The sequence below is a fragment of the Leucoraja erinacea genome, chromosome 17, assembly GCF_028641065.1.
Source record: "Leucoraja erinacea ecotype New England chromosome 17, Leri_hhj_1, whole genome shotgun sequence".
Lineage (NCBI taxonomy): Eukaryota > Metazoa > Chordata > Chondrichthyes > Rajiformes > Rajidae > Leucoraja > Leucoraja erinaceus.
This window is the reverse complement of record NC_073393.1, coordinates 43,148,946-43,170,858: the sequence shown is the minus strand read 5'-3', so window position 1 is coordinate 43,170,858 and position 21,913 is coordinate 43,148,946. Positions and strand designations below refer to the sequence as shown.

General features: G+C 43.2%; 1 protein-coding gene across 2 annotated transcripts; it reads left to right on the top strand.

Moving 5' to 3' along the window:
* The first annotated feature begins 1,593 nt into the window (after positions 1 to 1,593).
* On the top strand, positions 1,594 to 20,733 carry zgc:77439 (uncharacterized protein LOC378987 homolog). Of its 2 annotated transcripts, XM_055649062.1 has the most exons (4): positions 1,611 to 2,279; positions 4,259 to 4,397; positions 17,333 to 17,472; positions 19,239 to 20,733. In XM_055649062.1, the coding sequence occupies exons 1-4, from the start codon at positions 2,068 to 2,070 to the stop codon at positions 20,050 to 20,052; spliced, it is 1,305 nt and encodes a 434-aa protein (XP_055505037.1). In that variant the 5' UTR covers positions 1,611 to 2,067; the 3' UTR covers positions 20,053 to 20,733. The 2 variants fall into 2 exon arrangements, with proteins under 2 accessions (XP_055505038.1, XP_055505037.1); XM_055649063.1 differs by lacking the exon at positions 17,333 to 17,472 and having other exon boundaries at positions 1,594 to 2,279; positions 19,239 to 19,398.
* The last annotated feature ends 1,180 nt before the right edge of the window (positions 20,734 to 21,913 follow it).

Sequence of the window (21,913 nt, the reverse complement as noted above, 5' to 3'; positions counted from 1 at the left end):
TGGATGTGAACATGGACCTTGTACAGGAATCACATCCACCAGATTGAGAAATGCCGCATGCACTGACTCTCTGCGGTCCATCGCGGGCATTCGCTGGCAAGACAGGGTGACAGCGTGGACGTGCTGGACTGTCTGGCTTCACGAGCATCGAAGCAATGATCATAAAGGCCCAGCTTCCATGGGCAGGCCATGCGATCAAGATGGATGAACCCTGCATGCCTTGTCAACCCCTGTATGGAGTTCTGCCACAGGGTCAAAGGAACCCAAGGAAACGCCCAAAGAACCGGTTCAGCGACTGCATCATGGCCCACCTCCAGCACGCAGGCCCAGCCCCTAAAGAACTGGAAACCTGTGGCAGTGACAGGGCTGGCTGGTGTACAACCACGAGGAAGGAGGTCAGCAGTTTCGTAGACAATTGCCGAAGCTGACTGTAGTGGCAGAGATAGGAGGAAGGCAGCAGCGCTAAATCCCCCCACAGCAGCCTTCACATGCCCCCACTGCCCCCGCCCGCGGGTGTGGCTCCTGAGTCACACTCAATGCCACAAGACACAGGGCTGCACAACCATGACATCGTCATCCACCATGGGCCACCACCATTTATTGACTTATTTCTCCAGTTTTACTGGAATCCTACATGTAAGACAATTAAAAAAAACTAGATCATCAGTGCTTCTTTGGGTTGCTTCACTGTGCGAAGTAAATTAAAATGTTGTACGTATTCCACACATTTACAAAATTTAATCCCCAATCTACAGATAAGGGGTTAATCTGAGAAGGTGCAGTGGTTGTGTTTCTGCAATTATAATTGAGCCTGGGCTCAAGACAAATCAGCCAAGATTTCTACTCTTATTGCCATCTCTCGACCCTGGTCAAACGGGCCACCGCCGAGCAACAGTGAACATGCATGGTGAAGCTAATCCTGATGTTTGGGAGTCCAGAACCGGGGGGGGGGGGGCAGTTTAAGAATAAGAATTTATGAATTTGTGGAATTCCCTGCCACAGAGGGCAGTGGAGGCCAAATCGCTGGATGGATTTAACAGAGAGTTGGATAGAGCTCTAGGGGCCAGTGGAATCAAAGGGATATGGGGAGAAGGCAGGCACAGGTTATTGATTGGGGACGATCAGCCATGATCACAATGAATGGTGGTGCTGGCTCGAAGGGCCGAATGACCTCCTCCTGCACCTATTTTCTATTTCTATGTTTCTAATAAGGGGGAGGCCATTTAGGACTGAGATGAGGAAAAACCTTTTCACCCAGAGAGTTATGAATCTGTGGAACTCTCTGCCACAGAAGGCAGTGGAGGACAATTCACTGGATATTTTCAAGAGTTGGAAAGTGCTCTTTGGGATCAAGGGATTTGGGGAGAAAGCAGGAACGGGACGCTGATTTTTGATGATCTGTCATGATATTGAATGGTGCTGGCTCGAGGGGCCGAATGGCCTACTCCTGCACCTATTTTCCATGTTACGATCAGTTGCCGTGTAGAGCCCGGTGCGGTGCCGGAGCGCCACACAACGCGTCCACATGAGACAGCAGTAACGTGAAGCCATTGCAGACACTGGGCAGGCAAGGCCGGCAGGCACTGGGCTGGCCACAGACATGGGGAAATTCAAAAGCAACTGCACAAAATGGCACAAACCAAGGACGTGAATTTTATGTTTCGAAAACCTTCAGAGAGGGAGGATTTATAAAATGAACATAAATGTTTGTTTCTCTTTCATCGGGTACCGCCCACTGCCACTATAATGATTGACGGCGGTACATGTGGTTAACAATCAACACCCACCAAGCGGCAGCGTAGATAGTAGACGCTCTCGGTCCGTTGGAGCCGGGAGACTTTTTCAAGGGAATGCGTCCCCGGTTTTAGCGCTGAGATGATTCCGTTGTTTGTCCGGTGTGGGCTGTATTTTTACTGAGAGCGGGAGAGCGCTGCTCGCCGCTGAGTTGCAGCAGCCGCGGCCGCAGGCAGTGCGTCGGGCACAGGCATGTTTGGCGAGGGGAAGGGCTTAGAGATTGACTGTTTTATTTTGTCGTGAAAGTCAGCAGCAAAGATCTGGTCGGCAGTAATGTCGGGCCGCCAGTTGCAAGTGGCCGTGATCGGAGCAGGAGCGAGCGGACTGTGTGCTGCCCGGCACCTCCTGGCCAAGCCGCACATCTTCGCCCCTCCAGTGGTGTACGAGCAGTCTACTGGTGTTGGAGGCACTTGGGTTTACACCGAGAGGACGGGCAAAGATGACCATGGGCTGCCCATACAATCCAGTATGTACAGAGACCTCAGGTACCCTACATCACATCACTCGCTACCACTACCAGGCTGAGAGAGCACCGCACCATGTTCTGGATTGTTTTGGCAGCATTTTGTCGCTGGAAAGAAAACTGAGGGATAAGATATCAGATTCAGATTCAGATTCAACTTTAATTGTCATTGTCAGTGTACAGTACAGAGACAACGAAATGCAGTTAGCATCTCCCTGGAAGAGCGACATATATAGAAGGTAGACACAACATCTGTTTCACTGTTTAAGAAAGAACTGCAGATGCTGGAAAAATCGAAGATACATAAAAAAATGCTGGAGAAACTCAGCGGGTGAGGCAGCATCTATGGAGAGAAGGAATTGCCGATGTTTCGGGTCGAGACCCTTCTTCAGACTGATGGGAGGGGGGGGAAAGGAAATAGGTGGAGACAGTAGGCCTTGTGGGAGAGCTGGGAAGGGGGAGGAGAAGGAGGGAGAAAGAAAGGGCTATCTAAAATTAGAGAAGTCAAAACTACCCAAGAAAAATATGAGGTGCTGTTCCTCCAATTTGCGCTGTGCCTCACTCTGGCCACGGAGGAGGCCCAGGACAGAAAGGTCAGATTGGGAATGGGAGGGGGAGTTGAAGTGCTGAGCAAACTGCCGATCAGGTTGGTGAAGATGGACTGAGCGAAGGTGTTCAGCGAAGTGATCGCCGAGCCTGTACTTTTATTTCACTGTATAAGTGACAATAAACTAAACTGAAATGCTGGAATAACTCGTCTGGACGGGCAGCAACTCTGGAGAAAAGGAATGGGTGATGTTTCGGGTCGAGTCCCTTCTTGAGAATGGGAAGGGGCCTGACCCGAATCTTTAAACGAAGAGAGGCAGAATGCAGATAATTACTTGAAATTGGAGAAATTAATGTTTATACTGCTGAGTATAGAAGTTGGATGTAATGTTACAGTTGTATAAGACATTGGTGAGGCCACATTTGGAGTATTGTGTTCATTTCTGTTTACTCTGCTATAGAAAAGATGTTGTTATGCTGGAAAGAGTGCAAAGAAAATTTAGCTTTAGATTAATGTAGAGATACAGCACGGAAACAGGCCCACTGGCCTACCTAGTTTGTGTTGACCAGTGATCCCTGCACACTTACAGTATCCTACACGCACTTGGGAACATTTACAATTATTCCAAGCCAATTAACCTACAAACTTGTACGTCTTTGGAGTGTGGGAAGAAACTGAAAATCCTGGAGAAAACCCACACAGGTCATAGGGAGAACGTACAAACTCCATACAGACAGCACCCGTAGTCTGGATCGAACCGGGTCTCTGGCGCTGCATTCGCTGTAAGGCAGCAGCTCTACCGCTGCGCCACCATGACCGCCCTGGTCTCTGGTGCTGTAAGGCAGCAACTCTACCACTGCACGACCCTGCTGCCCCTTTACTTCCCTTACGAGGATGTTGCCAGGGCCTGAGCTATATGGAGAGGTTGGGCAGGCTAGGACTTTATTCCATGGAGCGCAGGAGGCTAGGGGTGATCTCATGCAGGTGGATAAGACCTGAGGAGAAGTGAAAGGGTAGATGTACAGATTCTTTAACCCAGTGTATGGGATTCAAGAACCAGAGGACATAGGTTTAAGATAAGACGTGAAACGGGGCTTCAGCCCATTGAGTCCACGCCGACCATGGATCAGCATACATTAGTTCTATGTTATCCCACTTTTGCTCTCTACACACTAGGGACAATTTACAGGGGGCAATTAACCTACAAACCTGAATGTCTTTGGAATATGGGAGGAAGCCGGAGCACCTGGAGAAAACCCATTCAGTCAAGGCGATAACGTACAAACTCCTCACAGACAGCACTCGTAGCCAGGATCTCTGGCGCTGTGAGGCAGCAGCTCTACTGCTGTGCCACTGTGATTCCCTTCATTATGTTCAAGCTAATTTACATTTGTTGACTCGATATGTTTGATTACCAAAATAATATTGTTTATTCTCTTCAATCTCTTCTTTAGGACAAATCTTCCAAAGGAGATCATGGGCTTTCCAGATTTTCCATTTGAAGCTTCACCCACCTCGTTCATTCATCACACTGACGTCAAATCATATCTGGAAAAGTACACTGAACACTTTGAAATTCAGAGACACATAAAGGTACATGTAAAATGTAAAAGGGTTAGCCCCTGATAGATTACTTTTCTAAACTGTAAGATCATAAGAATTTCTACTGAGAAGAGGTTCAGTTCAGCCTGGAAATACAGCATTGTTAATGAAGCCAAGTATTGCCTTTGAAGTTTAACAATTCTATAGCTCTTGGTAAAAGCCTGGAGTTTGCAGATTACTGTCATGAGTGTTGAATTGTTTAAAATCACTGTCCTTATATTTCAAAACATATCGACGTTAGGATTTCCACACTTCCACATCTAAACAGCTCCATGCGATCTAACAGGCCATTCGGCCCACCTTGTCCTTGCTGACCAAATATATAAATCACAGGAGCAGAAGTAGGTAATTCAGCCCATTGAGTTTACTCCGCCATTCAATCATGGCAGATCTATCTTTCCCTCTTGACCTCATTCTCCCAATTACCCCTTGATACCCTCACTAATCAAGAATCTGTCAAGCTCTGTATTGGGCTAGTCCCATTGGCCCTTGAGTCTCTTTCTATCCATATATCTGTCCAAATGTCTTATATGTCATTATTGCAAATGCTTCTATAGATTTCTCATTCCAGATACTGTGTGAAAACATTGTCCTGATCTCGCTTAAATCTCTCCCCTCTCAATCTAAGCCCATGCCCTCCAGGTATAGAACCATCTTCCTTGGAAAAAAGGCACTGTATTTGGCTTATCCATGCCCTTCATAATATTGTATGCCTCAATAAGGTTACCCCTCAGCCTCCTGCACTCCAAAAAGGAAAGTCCTAGCATATCCAATCATTTCCTATAACTCGAGCCTGGAAGCACAGATAACATCTTGGTGAATCTCTTTTGCACCATTTCCAACCCAATGACATCAATCCCAGAGCTGAGCAACCAAAACTGCGCACGGCACTCCAAGTGTGAATTCACCAACGATTTATACTGCTGCATCGTGATATCCCAACTTTCATACTCAAGGAATCATGTCAGTGAAGATAAGCTTCACCACAAGGTCCAACTGTGTTACAGACTGAGTGGTCTCTGTGGAAGGTGGAAAGGGGTGGAGATAGAAAGACGTGGTGGGATCTCATTGGAGGTGACGGAAATGTACGGAGGATGATGTGTGGGTGAGGATAGGTGGGTTTGAGATACAAATTAGTCATGAGTTACTAATTGACTCGTGGATGACTTATTCCAGTCCTTGAACTTTTTCCATCTCGTTCCAGTTTTTCACCAATTTCACAATCATTAAAAGTACCAAGCAAGTCATTCCAGGTATTTGTCTCAAGTATCATGAATCAGTTAAGAAAGGTGACTGATTTCTTCTCTCTCTTGGGAGTAGCAATCGGGCATAATCATTTCCCCATGATGATTGGTAAGATTTTAGAGTCAATTATAAAGGCTGAGGTTATGCATGACTTAGAAGTTCAGGATAAAATAGGCCGAAGTCAGCATGGTTTTGTGAAGGGAAGATCTTGCCTGACAAATCTGCTGGAGCTCTTTGAAGAAGTTTATAGCAGGACAGACAGAGGGGAGACTGTGGATGTTATTTATCTAAATTTTCAGGCGGCCTTTGATAAGGTGCCACACGTCAGGCTGCTAGAGAAGATGAGAGTCCATGGTATTAGAGGGAAGATACTAGCATGGATAGCGGGTTGGCCATGTAGAGTTAGGCAAGTAGGTTATAAAGTAATTTAGATTTTCTCTGCAGTTTAGTCCTATTTTTTAAACTAAGCTGAAGTGTTTACATCCACTTCATGTGCAAGCTTAGTCTGGCTGCAGAACTGATCACTGGTCAACATAAACAGTCCTTTGCATCACAATGAATAACATGCTGTATTATTCAGTGTCTCTATATGGAGAATTGCTAATCTGACCAAAAATGTACAATCTTAAGCCCTTGGAAGATGAATAGAAGTGCTTTGCATTGCATCACTGATTACATCAACGATTACATCAATGACATGATGAAGAAGTTTGCAGATGACACCAAAGTTGGTGGTGTCGTAGAGAGCGAAGGTACATGGGACCCAGAGAGAGCTAGATGACTGGATTGAAAATTGGCTTCTTAGAAGGAAGCAGAGTAGCAATGTTACAAAATTTTGAGATTTAAAAAATCGTCTGCAATTTATCCCATCAGATAAAGCATAACAATAAGTTTAATTTGACACCTAATTCACTTTCATATCTCAAGTAATAAAAAGGTTATGGCCATTTTCACACCCGGAAATTAGCATCTTGTTCCCTATTGATTTTCTATGGACATAACAAAAAAGCTGTGATCGAGGACAGTCAAAAGCCCATAACCTTCTTAAAAATTAAGAGAACTGAATGAAATTTTCAGTTATCATAGATTGAACCATTCTGAAACAAATATAAAATAATCTTACTTGGAGGACCTGAAATTAAAGCATATAATTAGTTAGTTACCCAATTGTAGCTAATTTCAAACTTCAATTACTAGATCTAAACATCTATCCATTTCTTAATAAATGATTAACATTTTTAAATAGTCTAAGTGTCCAAATAATATTCACAAATAATTCACAATAAAACATGATTTTTAAATCTCATTTACATCAATTTATAGGCCAAATGAAAGGAATTTAGTGTTCAATTGCTGTAAATTAAAGTCAATTTAAATCGGCTTTCTAGTGGGTTCCTGTGAACGCGCTGGTTTAGAACGTTTACATTGCGCTGGATTTGTGCCCCCAAATGCCCAGAAAAATACTGCGGGATATAAAGAGCCCAAAATGAACTATTCGCTATAGAAAACTTTAAATACAGGGTTCTTAAGAAGCTCCTTTTAATGTAAAAATAAGGTACATACCTTTAATTGTTTGCTTTATAAAACCCTGGGGCTGCGAGAGGTCGCGGGTTGAGAGAGTGGTTTTTAAACTACTATAACTATTATACAAGGCCATAAAAACTAATAATACCTTTTGCGACGGGGTCTTTCAGCGATTTTCCGTTAATGATTTACTAGGCTGAACATTTTCGATTGCAACAGCCTAGTAAAAATCGCGTTTTAAACCAGCCCCCTATAAACAGCGTCAAAATCACACACACGGCATGGGGGCAGATTCTCATCGACGATTCAGGTAGGTTTTGTAACATACCTAAGCAGAGGGTGATGGTGGAAGGTTGTTTTTCAGACTCAAAGCCTGTGACTGGTGGTGTGCTTCGGGGATCAGTGTTGGGCCCATTGCTGCTCGTAGTTTGGATGGGAATATAAAATACCTGATTAGTAAGTTTGCAGATGACATAAAAGTGGGTGTCATTGTAGACAGTGAGGGTGGTTATCAAAAAATGACTCCAGGATCTCAATCAGTTGGGCAGGTGGGCTGGGGAATGATTAATGGAGTTGAATGCAGATAACTGCGAGGTGTTGCATTTTGGGAAGGGCAAGACCTTCACATTGAATGGCAGGGCACTGGGGATTTTGTAGATAAGAGTGCAGGATCACTGTTCCTGGAAAGTGGTATCATAGATACATAGTGACAAGATGGCTTCATGTACATTGGCCTTTATCAGTTAGAGTCTTGAGAAGAGAAGTTGGGATGTTCTGTTACAGTTGTACAAGATGTTAGTGAGGCTGCTTTTGGAGTATTGTCTTCAGTTTTGCCTGCTATACGAAGGATGTTGTCTAGAGTCATACAGCATGGAAACATGCCCTTCGGCCCAACTTGCCCATGCTGTCCAACGTGCCCCATCTACAGTAGTCCCTCCTGCCTGTGTTTGGCCCATATCCTTCTAAAACGATCCTATCCATGTATCTTAAATGTTGTGATAGTACTTGCCATGATCACAATGAATTGCGGTGTTGGCTCGAAGGGCCGAATTACCTCCTCCTGCACCTATTTTCTATGTTTTCTATGTAACTACAGTGCCCTCCATAATGTTTGGGACAAAGACCCATCATTTATTTATTTGCCTCTGTACTCCACAATTTGAAATTTGTAATCGAAAAAATCACATGTGGTTAAAGAACACAAATTCAGATTTTATTAAAGGCCATTATTATAAATGTTGGTTTCACCATGTAGAAATGACAGCAGTGTTTATACAAAGTCTCCCCATTTCAGGGCACCATAATGTTTGGGACACATGGCTTCACAGGTGTTTGTAATTGCTCAGGTGTGTTTAAATGCCTCCCTAATGCAGGTATAAGAGAACTCTCAGCACCTAGTCTTTCCTCCAGTCTTTCCATCACCTTTGGAAACTTTTATTGTTGTTTATCAACATAAAGACCAAAGTTGTGCCAATGAAAGTCAAAGAAGCCATTACGAGGCTGAGAAACAAGAATAAAACTGTTAGAGACATCAGCCAAACCTTAGGCTTACCAAAATCAACTATTTGGAACATCATTAAGAAGTAAGAGAGCACTGGTGAGCTTACTAATTGCAAAGGGACTGGCAGGCCAAGGAAGACCTCCACAGCTGATGACAGGAGAATTCTCTCTATAATAAAGAGAAATCCCCAAACTCCTGTCCGACGGATCAGAAACACTCTTCAGGAGTCGGGTGTGGATTTGTCAATGACCACTGTCCGCAGAAGACTTCATGAACAGAAATACAGAGGCTACACTGCAAGATGCAAACCACTGGTTAGCTGCAAAAATAGGATGGCCAGGTTACCGTTTGCCAAGAAGTACTTAAAAGAGCAACCACAGTTCTGGAAAAAGGTCTTGTGGACAGATGAGATGAAGATTAACTTACATCAGAGTGATGGCAAGAGCAAAGTATGGAGGAGAGAAGGAACTGCCCAAGATCCAAAGCATATCACCTCATCTGTGAAACACGGTGGTGGGGGTGTTATGGCCTGGGCATGTATGGCTGCTGAAGGTACTGGCTCACTTATCTTCATTGATGATACAACTGCTGATGGTAGTAGCATAATGAATTCTGAAGTCTATCGACAATTCCTATCAGCTCAAGTTCAAACAAATGCCTCAAAACTCATTGGCCGGCAGTTCATTCTACAGCAAGACAATAACCCCAAACATACCGCTAAAGCAACAAAGGAGTTTTTCAAAGCTAAAAAATGGTAATTTCTTGCATGGCCAAGTCAATCACCTGATCTGAACCCAATTGAGCATGCCTTTTATATGCTGAGGAGAAAACTGAAGGGGACTAGCCCCCAAAACAAGCATAAGCTAAAAATGGCTGTAATACAGGCCTGGCAGAGCATCACCAGAGAAGACACCCAGCAACTGATGATGTCCATAAATCGCAGACTTCAAGCAGTCATTGCATGCAAAGGATTTGCAACAAAATACTAAACATGACCACTTTCATTTACATTACATTGCTGTGTCCCAAACATTATGGTGCCCTGAAATGGTGGGACTATGTATAAACACAGCTGTGATTTCTACATGGTGAAACCAAAATGTATAAAATTGGCCTTTATTAAAATCTGACAATGCGCACTTTAACAACATGTGATTTTTTAATGTTACAAATCTCAAATTGTGGAGTAAAAGGTAAATCAATACATGATGGGTCTTTGTCCCAAACATTATGGAGGGCACTGTACCTCTCCGGCAGCATGTTCCATATACCCACCACCCTTTGTGAGTAAAAAAAAAGTACTGTCCTTCAGGTTCCTATTAAATGTAATTAAGCCTGTACCCCTCACCTTAAACCCCATGTCCTCTGGTTCTAGATTCCCCTACTCTGGGTAAAAGACTGTATTTGCCGTATCTATTCCTCTCATGATCGTGTACACCCATATAAGATCACCCCTTTTCCTCCTGTTCACCAAGTAATAAAGCCCTTACCTGCTCAACCTCTGCCGAGAGCTCAGGCCCTCAAGTCCTGAAAAGATCCTTGTAAATCTTCTCTGTACCCTTTCCGGCTTAACAATAACTTTCCTATAACATTGTGCTCAGAACTGAACACAATACTCCAATTGCGGCCTCACCAATCCAACTGTAACATGACCTCCCAACGTCTATACTCAATACTCTGACTGATGAAGAAGTCCAATGTGCATAAAGCCTCCTTGATCTCCCGATCTACCCATGACGCCACCATCTAGGAACTATGTACCTCAATCCCTCTGCTCTACTGCATTCCCCAGAGCACTACCAGTCACCGTGTAGGTCCTGCCCTGATTAAACTTCCCAATATGTAACACCTCACACTTCTCTGCATTAGATTCCATCAACTATTCCTCAGCCCACCTGCCCAACTGATCAAGATCCTGCTGCAATTTTGACAACCATCTTCACGATCTACAATACCACCCACGGTAATGTCATCTGCAAACTTGCTAATCATGCCACGTACGTTCTCATCCAAATTATTGATGTAGATGACAAACAGCAACGGGCCCGCACTGATCCCTGAGGTTCACCACTAGTCACAGGCGTCCAGTCCCAAAAGCAACCTTCCACCATCTGCTTATTTCCATGAAGCCAATTTTCTATCCAGTCAGCTTTCTCTCCTTGGATCCTAGGCGATCTAACCTTACAGAGCAGCCTACCATGTGGAACCTTGTCGAATGCTTTACTGAAATCCATTTGTACAACATCTGCCCTCTGACCTCAGCAACCTTTTTTGTCACATTTACAAAAATCTCAGATTTGTGAGACATGATCTCCCACAGTCAAACCCATGCTGACTATCCCTAATCATAGAAAAACATAGAAAATAGGTGCAGGAGTAGGCCATTCGGCCCTTCAAGCCTGCACCGCCATTCAATATGATCATGGCTGATCATCCAACTCAGTATCCCGTACCTGCCTTCTCTCCATACCCCCTGATCCCTTTAGCCACAAGGGCCACATCTAACTCCCTCTTAAATATAGCCACCAAACTGGCCTCAACTACCTTCTGTGGCAGAGAATACCAGAGATTCACCACTCTCTGTGTGAAAAATGTTTTTCTCATCTCGGTCCTAAAAGATTTCCCCCTTATCCTTAAACTGTGACCCCTTATTCTGGACTTCCCCAACATCAGGAACAATCTTCCTGCATCTAGCCTGTCCAACCCCTAAAGAATTTTGTAACTTTCTATAAGATCCGCCCTCAATCTTCTAAATTCTAGCTTCCTGTCCATCTGAATGCACAATATCTTCTCCCTCCGAATACTTTTGGATCACAGATGTTAGACACAACGGCCTGTATTTCCAAGCCCTTTCCCTGCAACATTTCATAAATAGAGGCAGAACATTTGCCACCCTCCAGTCTTCTGGCACCTCGCCCATATTTAATGACGACTCATAAATTTCGGCGAGGGCTCCTGCAGTTTCCTCTCTAGGTTCCCATAGTGTCCTCAGATATATCTGATCAGGCCCTGGGGGCTTGACTACCTCCACAAACGTTAGCTTGTCCACCTCCATAAGCAGTCAGCATCTGCTCGATCGTAATACTGACTACTCTCAAGACACTTCCATTGACTTTCCCAAGTTCCTCAATTCTCATGTCTTACTTTGTGGTTAAGAACAAAGGAAACATACTCATTGGAACCTTGATCATCTCATGATCTCATATAATGCTAGGATATTCCTTCCCCTCCTGTTAAGATGCAGCCCATCTCTCGCATACAGGTCACCTCTGCCCCAGAGGAGATCTCAGTGTTACAGAAATCTGGATCCCAGCCACTTGTACCAACTCCTCAGCCAGACATTCTCTCCCCTACCTTCCGGTCCCCACCCTTATTAACACATGGCACTGGAAGCAATCCAGAGATCACTACCCACAATTCCCACAGGTGTGGTCATCAGGGAAACAAGCAGTTTCCCTGAGTCCCCACATCCTGCAGCAGGAGCAGTGTGTATATTTACCTCCTATCACCACTGCAACTGAACAAATAGAAATATTGTTCAGAGAATAAAGAGAAATAAACAAAAATAACAAGACTCACACACCAGAGCAAACGGTACCTTATCCCTGTATTCACCTCAGATAGCCTCAGCCTTCACTGAAGAGTCCTGAGCCAGAGACTAATAGCTGACCTCCACACAGCACACCCAAAATCTCCCACTTGACCTCAAAACAGCCACTCCCAAAAGGTTGCTCTGCTACACCTTAGATAGACTCAAAAAGCTGGAGTAACTCAGCGGGACAGGCAGTATCTCGAGAGAAGGAATGAGTGACATGTCTGGCCCAGACCCTTTATCAGGACCACTTCTCTCTGCTACAACTTACCTTGTTTTTATTTGCTACTGAATTAACCCTTTTGGATACTGCAAACAATCAATGGGCTTGCTTCTGAAAGCTGCTGCTCCTGCTCTGACCTGACACTGACCCGAAACTGGATAGGGGTGCAGAGAAGATTTTTGGAATGGAATATTGGAATGGATTACGTGATTGCCACATGTGACAAGGCACAGTGAAAGTCTTTGCTTGTATACCCAATGTAATCAAATAGCAGCCACCTACTGTGCTGACAGTTACAAAGTACGCCAGCTCCTCCTTTGTTCTGCCCCCACACCCCCCACAGCGGTTCCCCCACGCCGGGGTCCCCATTGTCCTTTGTCCTTCCCCAATTGTCCATTGTTCTCCCCTCCCCCCCTCAATGGTGGTCCTCCACGTTCCCATCGACCATGGGTCAACCCGGGAAGCTTCACCGCCGCTGAGACCTCACCGCTGTAGAAGCCCCTCTTCACACCTCCGTGATGTCGACACGGGCCCCAGCTGCGGGCTCCACCGACCGCTCCGCCGACCCAGACTCCGACCCGCGAGGCCCCGGCCACCTGGGCCCTGACCTGGGCATCTACGTGGCGCTCCGGAGGCATCGAGACAGCACGCCTCGATAAAGGCCTCCGGCCTTTTTGAGGGTATTGCCAGGAATTGAGGACCTGAGCTACAGGGAGAGGTTGGGCAAACTAGGACTTTATTGAGGGTTGATCTTATCGCATTGTATAAGATCATGGGGGGAATAGACAGGGTGAATGCACAGTCTTTTACCCAAAGTATGAGAATAAAGAATCGCAGGATCAATAAAGGTGAGGATCAACAACTGGTGGACTGGTGCAACACGAACAATCTGATCCGGAATGTTGACAGAACAAAGAGGTCATCGTTGACTTAAGGAGAAACCGGCACAGTCATACACTACTACACATTAATGACATCGATGTGGAGTTGGTCAGTAGCACTAAGTTCGTGGGGGTGCAATTCATGAACAGTCTGACCTGGTCACAAAACATTGCATCACTAGTTAAGAGGGCGCAGCAGCGTTTGCTGGATGAGAAGAGCTCACCTCCCCCATCCCGTCCTCACCACTTTCTACAGGGGCACCATAGGGAGCATTTTGACCAGCTGCATCTCTGTCTGGTTTGGGGACTGCAAAGCCTCCGACTGGAAGTCCCTGCAGAGAGTGGTGAGGACGGCTGAAAAAATCATTGGGACTTCTCTTGCTTCAATTCCTCCACATTGCGAGCAAACATTGCTTGTCCAAGGCCAACAGCATTATAAAAGACCCCACACATCTCCATCATGGACTGTTCACTCTGTTGCCCTCGGGCAAAAGGTATCGCAGTATAAGGAGCAGAACGGCCAGGATTTGCAACAGCTTCTTCCCCCGAGCCATCAGACTCTTGAATTCCATATAATGCGCCGCAACAATTATTAATTTAATCTATTTTATCTTTTTATCTATTTTATATTTTTTTATCCATTTTATCCTTTTGTTGCACGGTGAGCCAGATGCAACAACATTTTGTTCAGACTTGCATTTGTTGGTGTATTTTTGAATGACAATAAAGTATTTGATTGATTGAGAGGGGAGATGTTTATTAGGAACCCAAGAGGCATTTTATTTTCAATCTGAGGGTGGTGCGTATATGGAATATTGCCAGAGGAGGTAGTTAATGCAGGTACTATAACAACATTTATAAGACATTTGAACAGGTATGTAAATAGGAAAGATTCAGAGGGATATGGACCAAATGTGGGCAGATGGACCAGTATAGAAGGCACGCCTTGGTCAGCATGGGCAAGTTGTTACAGAGAAAGGTTGAACAAGTTAGGGCTTTATTCTTTGGAGCGCAGAAGGTTAAGGGGGGATTTGATAGAGGTTTTTAAAATGATGAGAGGGATAGACAGAGTTGACGTGGAAAAGCTTTTCCCACTGAGAGTAGGGAAGATTCAAACACGAGGACATGACTTGAGAATTAAGGGACTGAAGTTTAGGGGTAACATGAGGGGGAACTTCTTTACTCAGAGAGTGGTAGCTGTGTGGAATGAGCTTCCAGTAAAGGTGGTGGAGGCAGGTTCGTTTTTATCATTTAAAAATAAATTGGATAGTTATGTTAGATGGACGGGAAGGGAATGGAGGGTTATGGTCTGAGCGCAGGTATATGGGACTAGGGGAGAATGTGTGTTCGGCACGGACTAGAAGGGTCGAGATGGCCTGTTTCCGTGCTGTAATTGTTATATGGTTATATGGTTTATATGGTTATATGGTATGACTATTACAATTTGATGGATCCCTCCTGAAGTCAATTAACCTACAAACCTGTACATGTTTGGAGTGTGGGAGGAAATGGAGTACCCAGAGAAAAGACACACGGTCACGGGGAGAACATACAAACTCTGCACAGAAATATGATACACAACTTAAAATGATCAGAGGAAAGCAGACTATTATCTAAATGGTGGCCAACTAGGAAAAGAGGAGATGCAGCGAGACCTGGGTGTCATGGTACACCAGTCATTGAAAGTAGGCATGCAGGTGCAGCAAGCAGTGAAGAAAGCGAATGGTATGTTAGCTTTCATAGCAAAATGATTTGAGTATAGGAGCAGGGAGGTTCTACTGCAGTTGTACAGGGTCTTGGTGAGATCACACCTGGAGTATTGCGTACAGTTTTGGTCTCCAAATCTGAGGAAGGACATTATTGCCATAGAGGGAGTGCAGAGAAGGTTCACCAGACTGATTCCTGGAATGTCAGGACTGTCTTATGAAGAAAGACTGGATAGGCTTGGTTTAAACTCTCTAGAATTTAGGAGATTGAGAGGGGATCTTATAGAAACTTACACAATTCTTAAGGGGTTGGACAGGCTAGATGCAGGAAGATTGCTCCCGATGTTGGGGAAGTCCAGGACAAGGGGTCACAGCTTAAGGATAAGGGGAAAATCCTTTAAAACCGAGATGAGAAGAACTTTTTTCACACAGAGATGGGTGAATCTCTGGAACTCTCTGCCGCAGAGGGTAGTCGTGGCCAGTTCATTGGCTATATTTAAGAGGGAGTTAGATGTGGCCCTTGTGGCTAAGGGGATCAGAGGGTATGGAGAGAAGGCAGGTACGGGACACTGAGTTGGATGATCAGCCATGATCATATTGAATGGCGGTGCAGGCTCAAAAGGCCGAATGGCCTACTCCTGCACCTAATTTCTATGTTTTTATGTTTCTATCATCTGCTTCATTTTAGGGGCCATTATAATTTTGCAAGCATTTTTCTTTATTTCTTGTGCATAAGAAGTCTATTTGAGTAACAATTATCTGTTTGACTTGCAGCTTCGGTGAAGTTAACTTGATACTCCAGTGATGTGTGCTATAGGCTTGGGTTTGTGCAGCAATTCTAATAGCTGTATTTAGCAGGATTATTATACAAAAATGATTTTCATTCTTCACTTAATTTTCGTCTTTACACATCACAGTGTCATCTGCCAGTACTTACTGCGGCACAGTGGTAGAGTTGCTGCCTTGCAGCGCCAGAGACCCGGATTCAATCCTGATTACGGGTGCTGTCTGTGCGGAGTTTGTACGTTCTCCCCGTGACCGAGTGGGTTTTCTCCGGGTGCTCTGGTTTCCTCCCACACTTCAAAGACGTGCAGGTTTATTGGTTAATTGGCTTTGGTTTTTAAAAAAAGTAAATTGTCCTTTGTGTTTAAGATAGTGCTGGTGTACCAGGATCACTGGTCAGTGTGGACTCGGTGGGCCAAAGGGCCTGTTTCCGTGCTAAATCTCTAAATTAAACTCTTTCTCAGAGAAAACGAAGCTATATTTCTTATTGGGCTTGCCAGGGTAAATAAGCAATTGACGTTTCTGCTGGCTGGGTCATAAGGGATTGGCCAACCTTAAAGAAGATTACAAAAAAATTTCACCCAGAGCCTGGAGAATCTTTGGTATTCACTTTTAAAAAGGACAGTGGTGTTTTGTGGATGAGTACTGTATTTCACGGCGAAGAAGACGCTATTTTTTACCCTAATAATAAGGCCCGAAAATTTACCTGCGTCTTGGAGGCCGAAGGCTAGGTTGTTAGCCAAGAAAGATAGACTTGGCTGTCCCTCAGTACAACCACATCAAGAACGATGTTGCTGTACTGAGGGACAGCCAAGTCTATTCCCCATTGTTGGCAGCTGATTTACATTCTCTGGCTAGGTGGCTAGGTCCAGTGTCACCCTTGCAGACACTTTGCTAATGACAACATTGTACCAGGACTCAGGTCCGGTCCCCAGGGCGAGTAGACAGAGCAGCTTTCCACCAGGGCAGCAGGCCGTCCACTGTAGTGGAATTGGCCGAGCAATGCCATTCTCCTAGCGACTGCTCCGCGGAACCTGCCATGCCATCGTCCCTGGAACTGTGTGAAGTGGGAAGCGGCTTTAAAAAGGACAGCGCCGCTGGAGAGTTTGGCCGGGTCAGCACAGCCTGGGCTGCACAAAGTAGCAAACTTGGCTGGGACGCCAGGGGTAAAGTTGCGGGGAGGGCAGGAGCGTTAAGAAGGAGGGCGTCGGGTGCGTCTTCTTTGCCAGGTAATACGGTATATTGACGAGAAAGATTGACAAATATATAGATGTTAAAGAAACCAAGGAATATTGAGGTCATGGTTTTTGAAAGGCTATCCATGATATTAAATGGAGTTAAGGGCATTCAGGTCCGATAGAACAATATTATGTTCTAATTTGGGTTGAAAGGATACTGGGCATTTTTTTAGAAATTACATGGCATTTGTATCTACAAAAGATATGTGAATCTTTGGTAAATCTTTTCACAGTTTCTAACATATGTTGAACTACTGAAACCTGTTTCCAGACCTACTGAAGATGCTCACAGTTCATGGGAAATAACATCTTTGAATCTGAAGAGTCAGAGTCGTAGTTTGGAGAGATATGATTCAGTTATTGTTTGTAATGGGTGAGACCATGATACATTTAGCAGTTTTGAGAAATGTATTTTTTAATGTAATTATTTTTTACGAAAATTATTTGAGTAACTTTTCTCCACCATTCCTTTGCAAAATGTTGGTATTCTACTTCCTCATAGCCACTCCAAGTCAGGGATAGAGTCCAATGGCATTAAAAGTTTTAATTACTACCAACATACCATTTAATTTTATAACTGTAAACTTTTACTCTTTCAGAATTTAATTGTTGAAATTGAAAAATAGAAACATAGAAAATAGGTGCAGGAGGAGGCCATTCGGCCCTTCAAGCCAGCACCGCCATTCACTGTGATCATGGCTCATCGTTCACAATCAATAACCCTAGAGCTCTATCTAACTCTCTCTTAAATCCATCCAGTGATTTGGCCTCCACTGCCCTCTGTGGCAGGGAATTCCACAAATTCACAACTCTCTGGGTGAAAACATTTTTTCTCACCTTAGTCTTAAATGGCCTCCCCTTTATTCTGTGGCCCCTGGTTCTGGACTTGCCCAACACTGGGAACATTTTTCCTGCATCTAGCTTGTTCAGTCCTTTTATCATTTTATATGTTTCTATAAGATCCCCCTCATCCTTCTAAACTCCAGTGAATACGCCTAGTCTTTTCAATCTTTCCTCGTATGACAGTCCCGCCATCTCAGGGATCAATCTTGTGAACCTCTCTACTCCTATACTGAAATCCTCTTGTTATGAAGGCCAACATCCAATTAGCTTTCTTCACTGCCTGCTGTACCTGTAAGCCAACTTTCAGCGGCCGGTGAACAAGGACACCCAAGTCTCCCTGTACCTCCCTCTTACCTAACCTAACCCCATTGAGATAATAATCTGCCCCCATGTTTTTGCCGCCAAAGTGGACAACCTCACATTTATCTATATTATACTGCACCTGCCACGCATCTGCCCACTCAATCAACCTGTCCAGGTCACCCTGCAACCTCCTAACATCCTCTTCACAGTCCACACTGCCACCCAGCTTTGTGTCATCCGCAAACTTGCTAGTGTTGCTCCTAATTCCCTCTTCCAAAATATTAATACGTAAACAGTTGCGGCCCCAACGCCGAGCCTTGAGGCACTAAACTCGCCACTGCCTGCCATTCTGAAAAGGATCCGTTCACTCCTACTCTTTGTTTCCTGTCTGCCAACCAATTTTCTATCCACGTCAACACCCTACCCCCAATACCATGTGCTCTAATTTTAGTCACCAGTCTCCCGTGCGGGACCTTATCAAAAGCTTTCTGAAAGTCTAGATACACTACATCCACTGGCATCCATTTTACTTGTCACATCCTCAAAAAATTCCAGAAGATTAGTCAAGCATGATTTTCTTTTCATAAATCTATGCTGACTTGGACTAATCCTTATAGTGTTTAATCGTATGGTGTTGATTGTCCAAAAAATAGATGCCATTTATCCTCTTTATAGTGGGGACTATTCTAGCCAGGTTTACTCATCAAGTAAAAATATCACTCGCATCCCAACAGAATTTTAATACTAAACCTGGATTAATTCTAAGACTGGATTGCTAGTCTCATTAGTTTGCCATTAACTGCAAATTCCAGGCCATGATTCCCTTAACTACAATTTTTTCAATAAGAAAGCATCGCAAAAATTAATTGAATACAATATTACACCAAAAGTGAACCTAGTCAACAAGATTTTGCAAATGAACTTTGAAATGTATTTGTTATTAAATTAACAGCTTCCAAGTATTTTTAGTAAGTTATAATTTTATATTTTTAGCCACTACTCTGATCCTTTGATCCCGCACATTCCTGGAATTGAAAACTTCAAAGGACAGTCGATGCATAGTCATGAGTACCGGTTTGCTGAGCCTTTCAGAGGGAAGAACCTTATCCTGCTTGGTGCTGGTTCATCTGGAATAGACATTGCACTGGAGTTGTGCTTGGTTGCAAATCAAGTTGTCTTGGTATATAAAGATTCATTTACATCCTCACTCTTGCCTTCAAATTGTCTATTAGTCAAGGGTGTGAACAAATGTTCACAGACTGGTGTGATTGGTAATGATGGAATAGAGTATCCTGCAGATGTATTAATGTTTTGCACTGGCTATAACTACACTTTTCCTTTCCTTGCAAAAGACGTGGGTTTAAATGTCAAAGATCACAGAATTACACCGCTTTACAAGCACATTGTACACACCACATTTCCAACTCTCTTTTTTATTGGTATATGCAAAACCGTTTGCCCTTTTCCTTTGTTCCACAATCAGGTCTTGTTTGCATTAGCAAGTTTGGATGGTACCTACAGACTACCATCTAAATCTAAGATGGATGCCACCACAGAACATGAATACCAGTCCTCCTTACAAAATGGAATTCCTCACAGACACTTTCATAAATTGGATAGTCTTCAATGGGAATATAATAATGAATTAAGGTCTTTGGCCAAAAGAGACCCTTTGCCACCTGTTTTTAAAGATCTTTATGAGGCAAACAAAGAAATAAGAAAACAGGACCTGTGCAATTATAAAAGATTTAACTATAAGATAGTGAGCCATGATACATGGATAAAGGTGAGCCCGGAACTACTTTAAATGGACTGCTACTCATTTAATTTGTGTCCTCTAGTTCCCAGAGTTAAATCCGTTCGGCCAAACCTTTTTTTTCTTCCATGATTGAGGCCTGTGTAGCAAGGACATGAAGATTGTGAAGGAAAGATACCATATTGTAAGGGAGTCATTTTACTGTTCATTCATTTAAATATATAGAAAATTAGATAGGCCTTCCTATATTTGTATCATTCCTACTGTTCAGTTATTCCCTCCTCTCTACAAAGAAAACATGTGATCTCATTCAGCAGCTGATCTAATATCCAATAATGTTAGTATCTGGAATATGTGCTATGTGGAAAATGTGCTGTATGTAAAAATGACCAATAACAATGTGGATATGATCTCGTAATATCTGCACAAAAAAACATTGGTTTTGCAATTTGTTTTTCTTGTGCCAAAACATATTTTTGCTATTCTGGTTGCAAACGATGGGAACATATTTTTTAGCCTTCAAGCAAAATTATACCTATTTGGACCAATGATCAAGAAATAATGTTTTATTAATCAGAGGCCCAGATAATAACATTTGGGAAAGAGGCAAACCAATTGCATTTCAAATGGAATAAGAGCTGTTTTCTTCACATCAAGCAATAACTGCAGTAATCAATCCCATGTTAAATGGACCATCCTATAATGAACAAATAAACAAATCATTTAAAATAATCCATTGTATTTTATGTGCTGTGAAAAGAATAGGTGTCTTCTTGGAGTTTATATACAATGCCCTTAGTACCAATTCATACATAAATAAATATCTCAGTAAACCAGCAATATCATCCTTAAATACTATCTAGGATGGAATCTATGGAGAGAAGGAATGTGACGTTTCGGGTCGAGACACTTCTTCAGACTGATGTCGGGGGTGGGTGGGGGGGGGGGAGCGGGAAAAAGAAAGAAAGAAAAGAAGAGGCGGAGAGAGTATGTTTGTTGGAGAGCTGGGATGGGGAGGGGAAGGAGGGAGAAAGCAAGGACTACCTGGAATTGGAGGTCAAATGTCATACCGCTCAGTCTGAAGAAGGGCCTCGACCCGAAACGTCGCCTATTCCTTCTCTTCTTAGATGCGGCCTAACCCGTTGAGTTTCTTCAGCATTTTTGTCTACCTTGGATTTTTCCAGCATCTGCAGTTCTTTCTTAAACATCCAGGATAGAATAATCTATTTGCTTTGGATTATTTGTTTATTAACCAATATGTTTGCTTTTTACCAAATTTAGAGCCTCAGAATGTTAAGATGTGTTCTTGAGGAAAGAATAAGCCATGTTTCTGAATCCCTGAGGGGATCAATAAAGTATTTATCATCATCATTTCCTATTATATGTGAAACATCATAAAGAATCGGTTAATCCACTTCAGATACAAAATAAAGTTATAGCAGAAGCAGAGGTAATTCCCTGGGCTGAAAACTATAAACAATCAAATGTATGGTGCACATGCTAAATGTGATAAATAACATTGCAACCTTAAATATAATTTGAATACTGAATTAATTGATAATACTGTATAAAGAGTATATCTGTAACAATAACAGAAATGGATACATCTGCCATATTATGTCATATGTTTTTTTTCTATTAATGGTACTATAATTGAGAATGAAATGCAAAATTGGGATTTAATCTAATGATTGGCAAACACAACTGGTAATGTTTTGAATTTTTTTTAGAATCACTATTTTTAATAGAAGCATAGAAAAGGTACCAGATATTGAAGTTGTGCAGCTATTTCTGAATGAATAAACCATTTTGACACAGCAAATAAAGTGTAATAAAGAGTCTAAAGTAAAAATATGTTTTTATTTTGTTCATTATGTGTACATTTTTTCTTCCTATTTTGTTTCTCAGCACT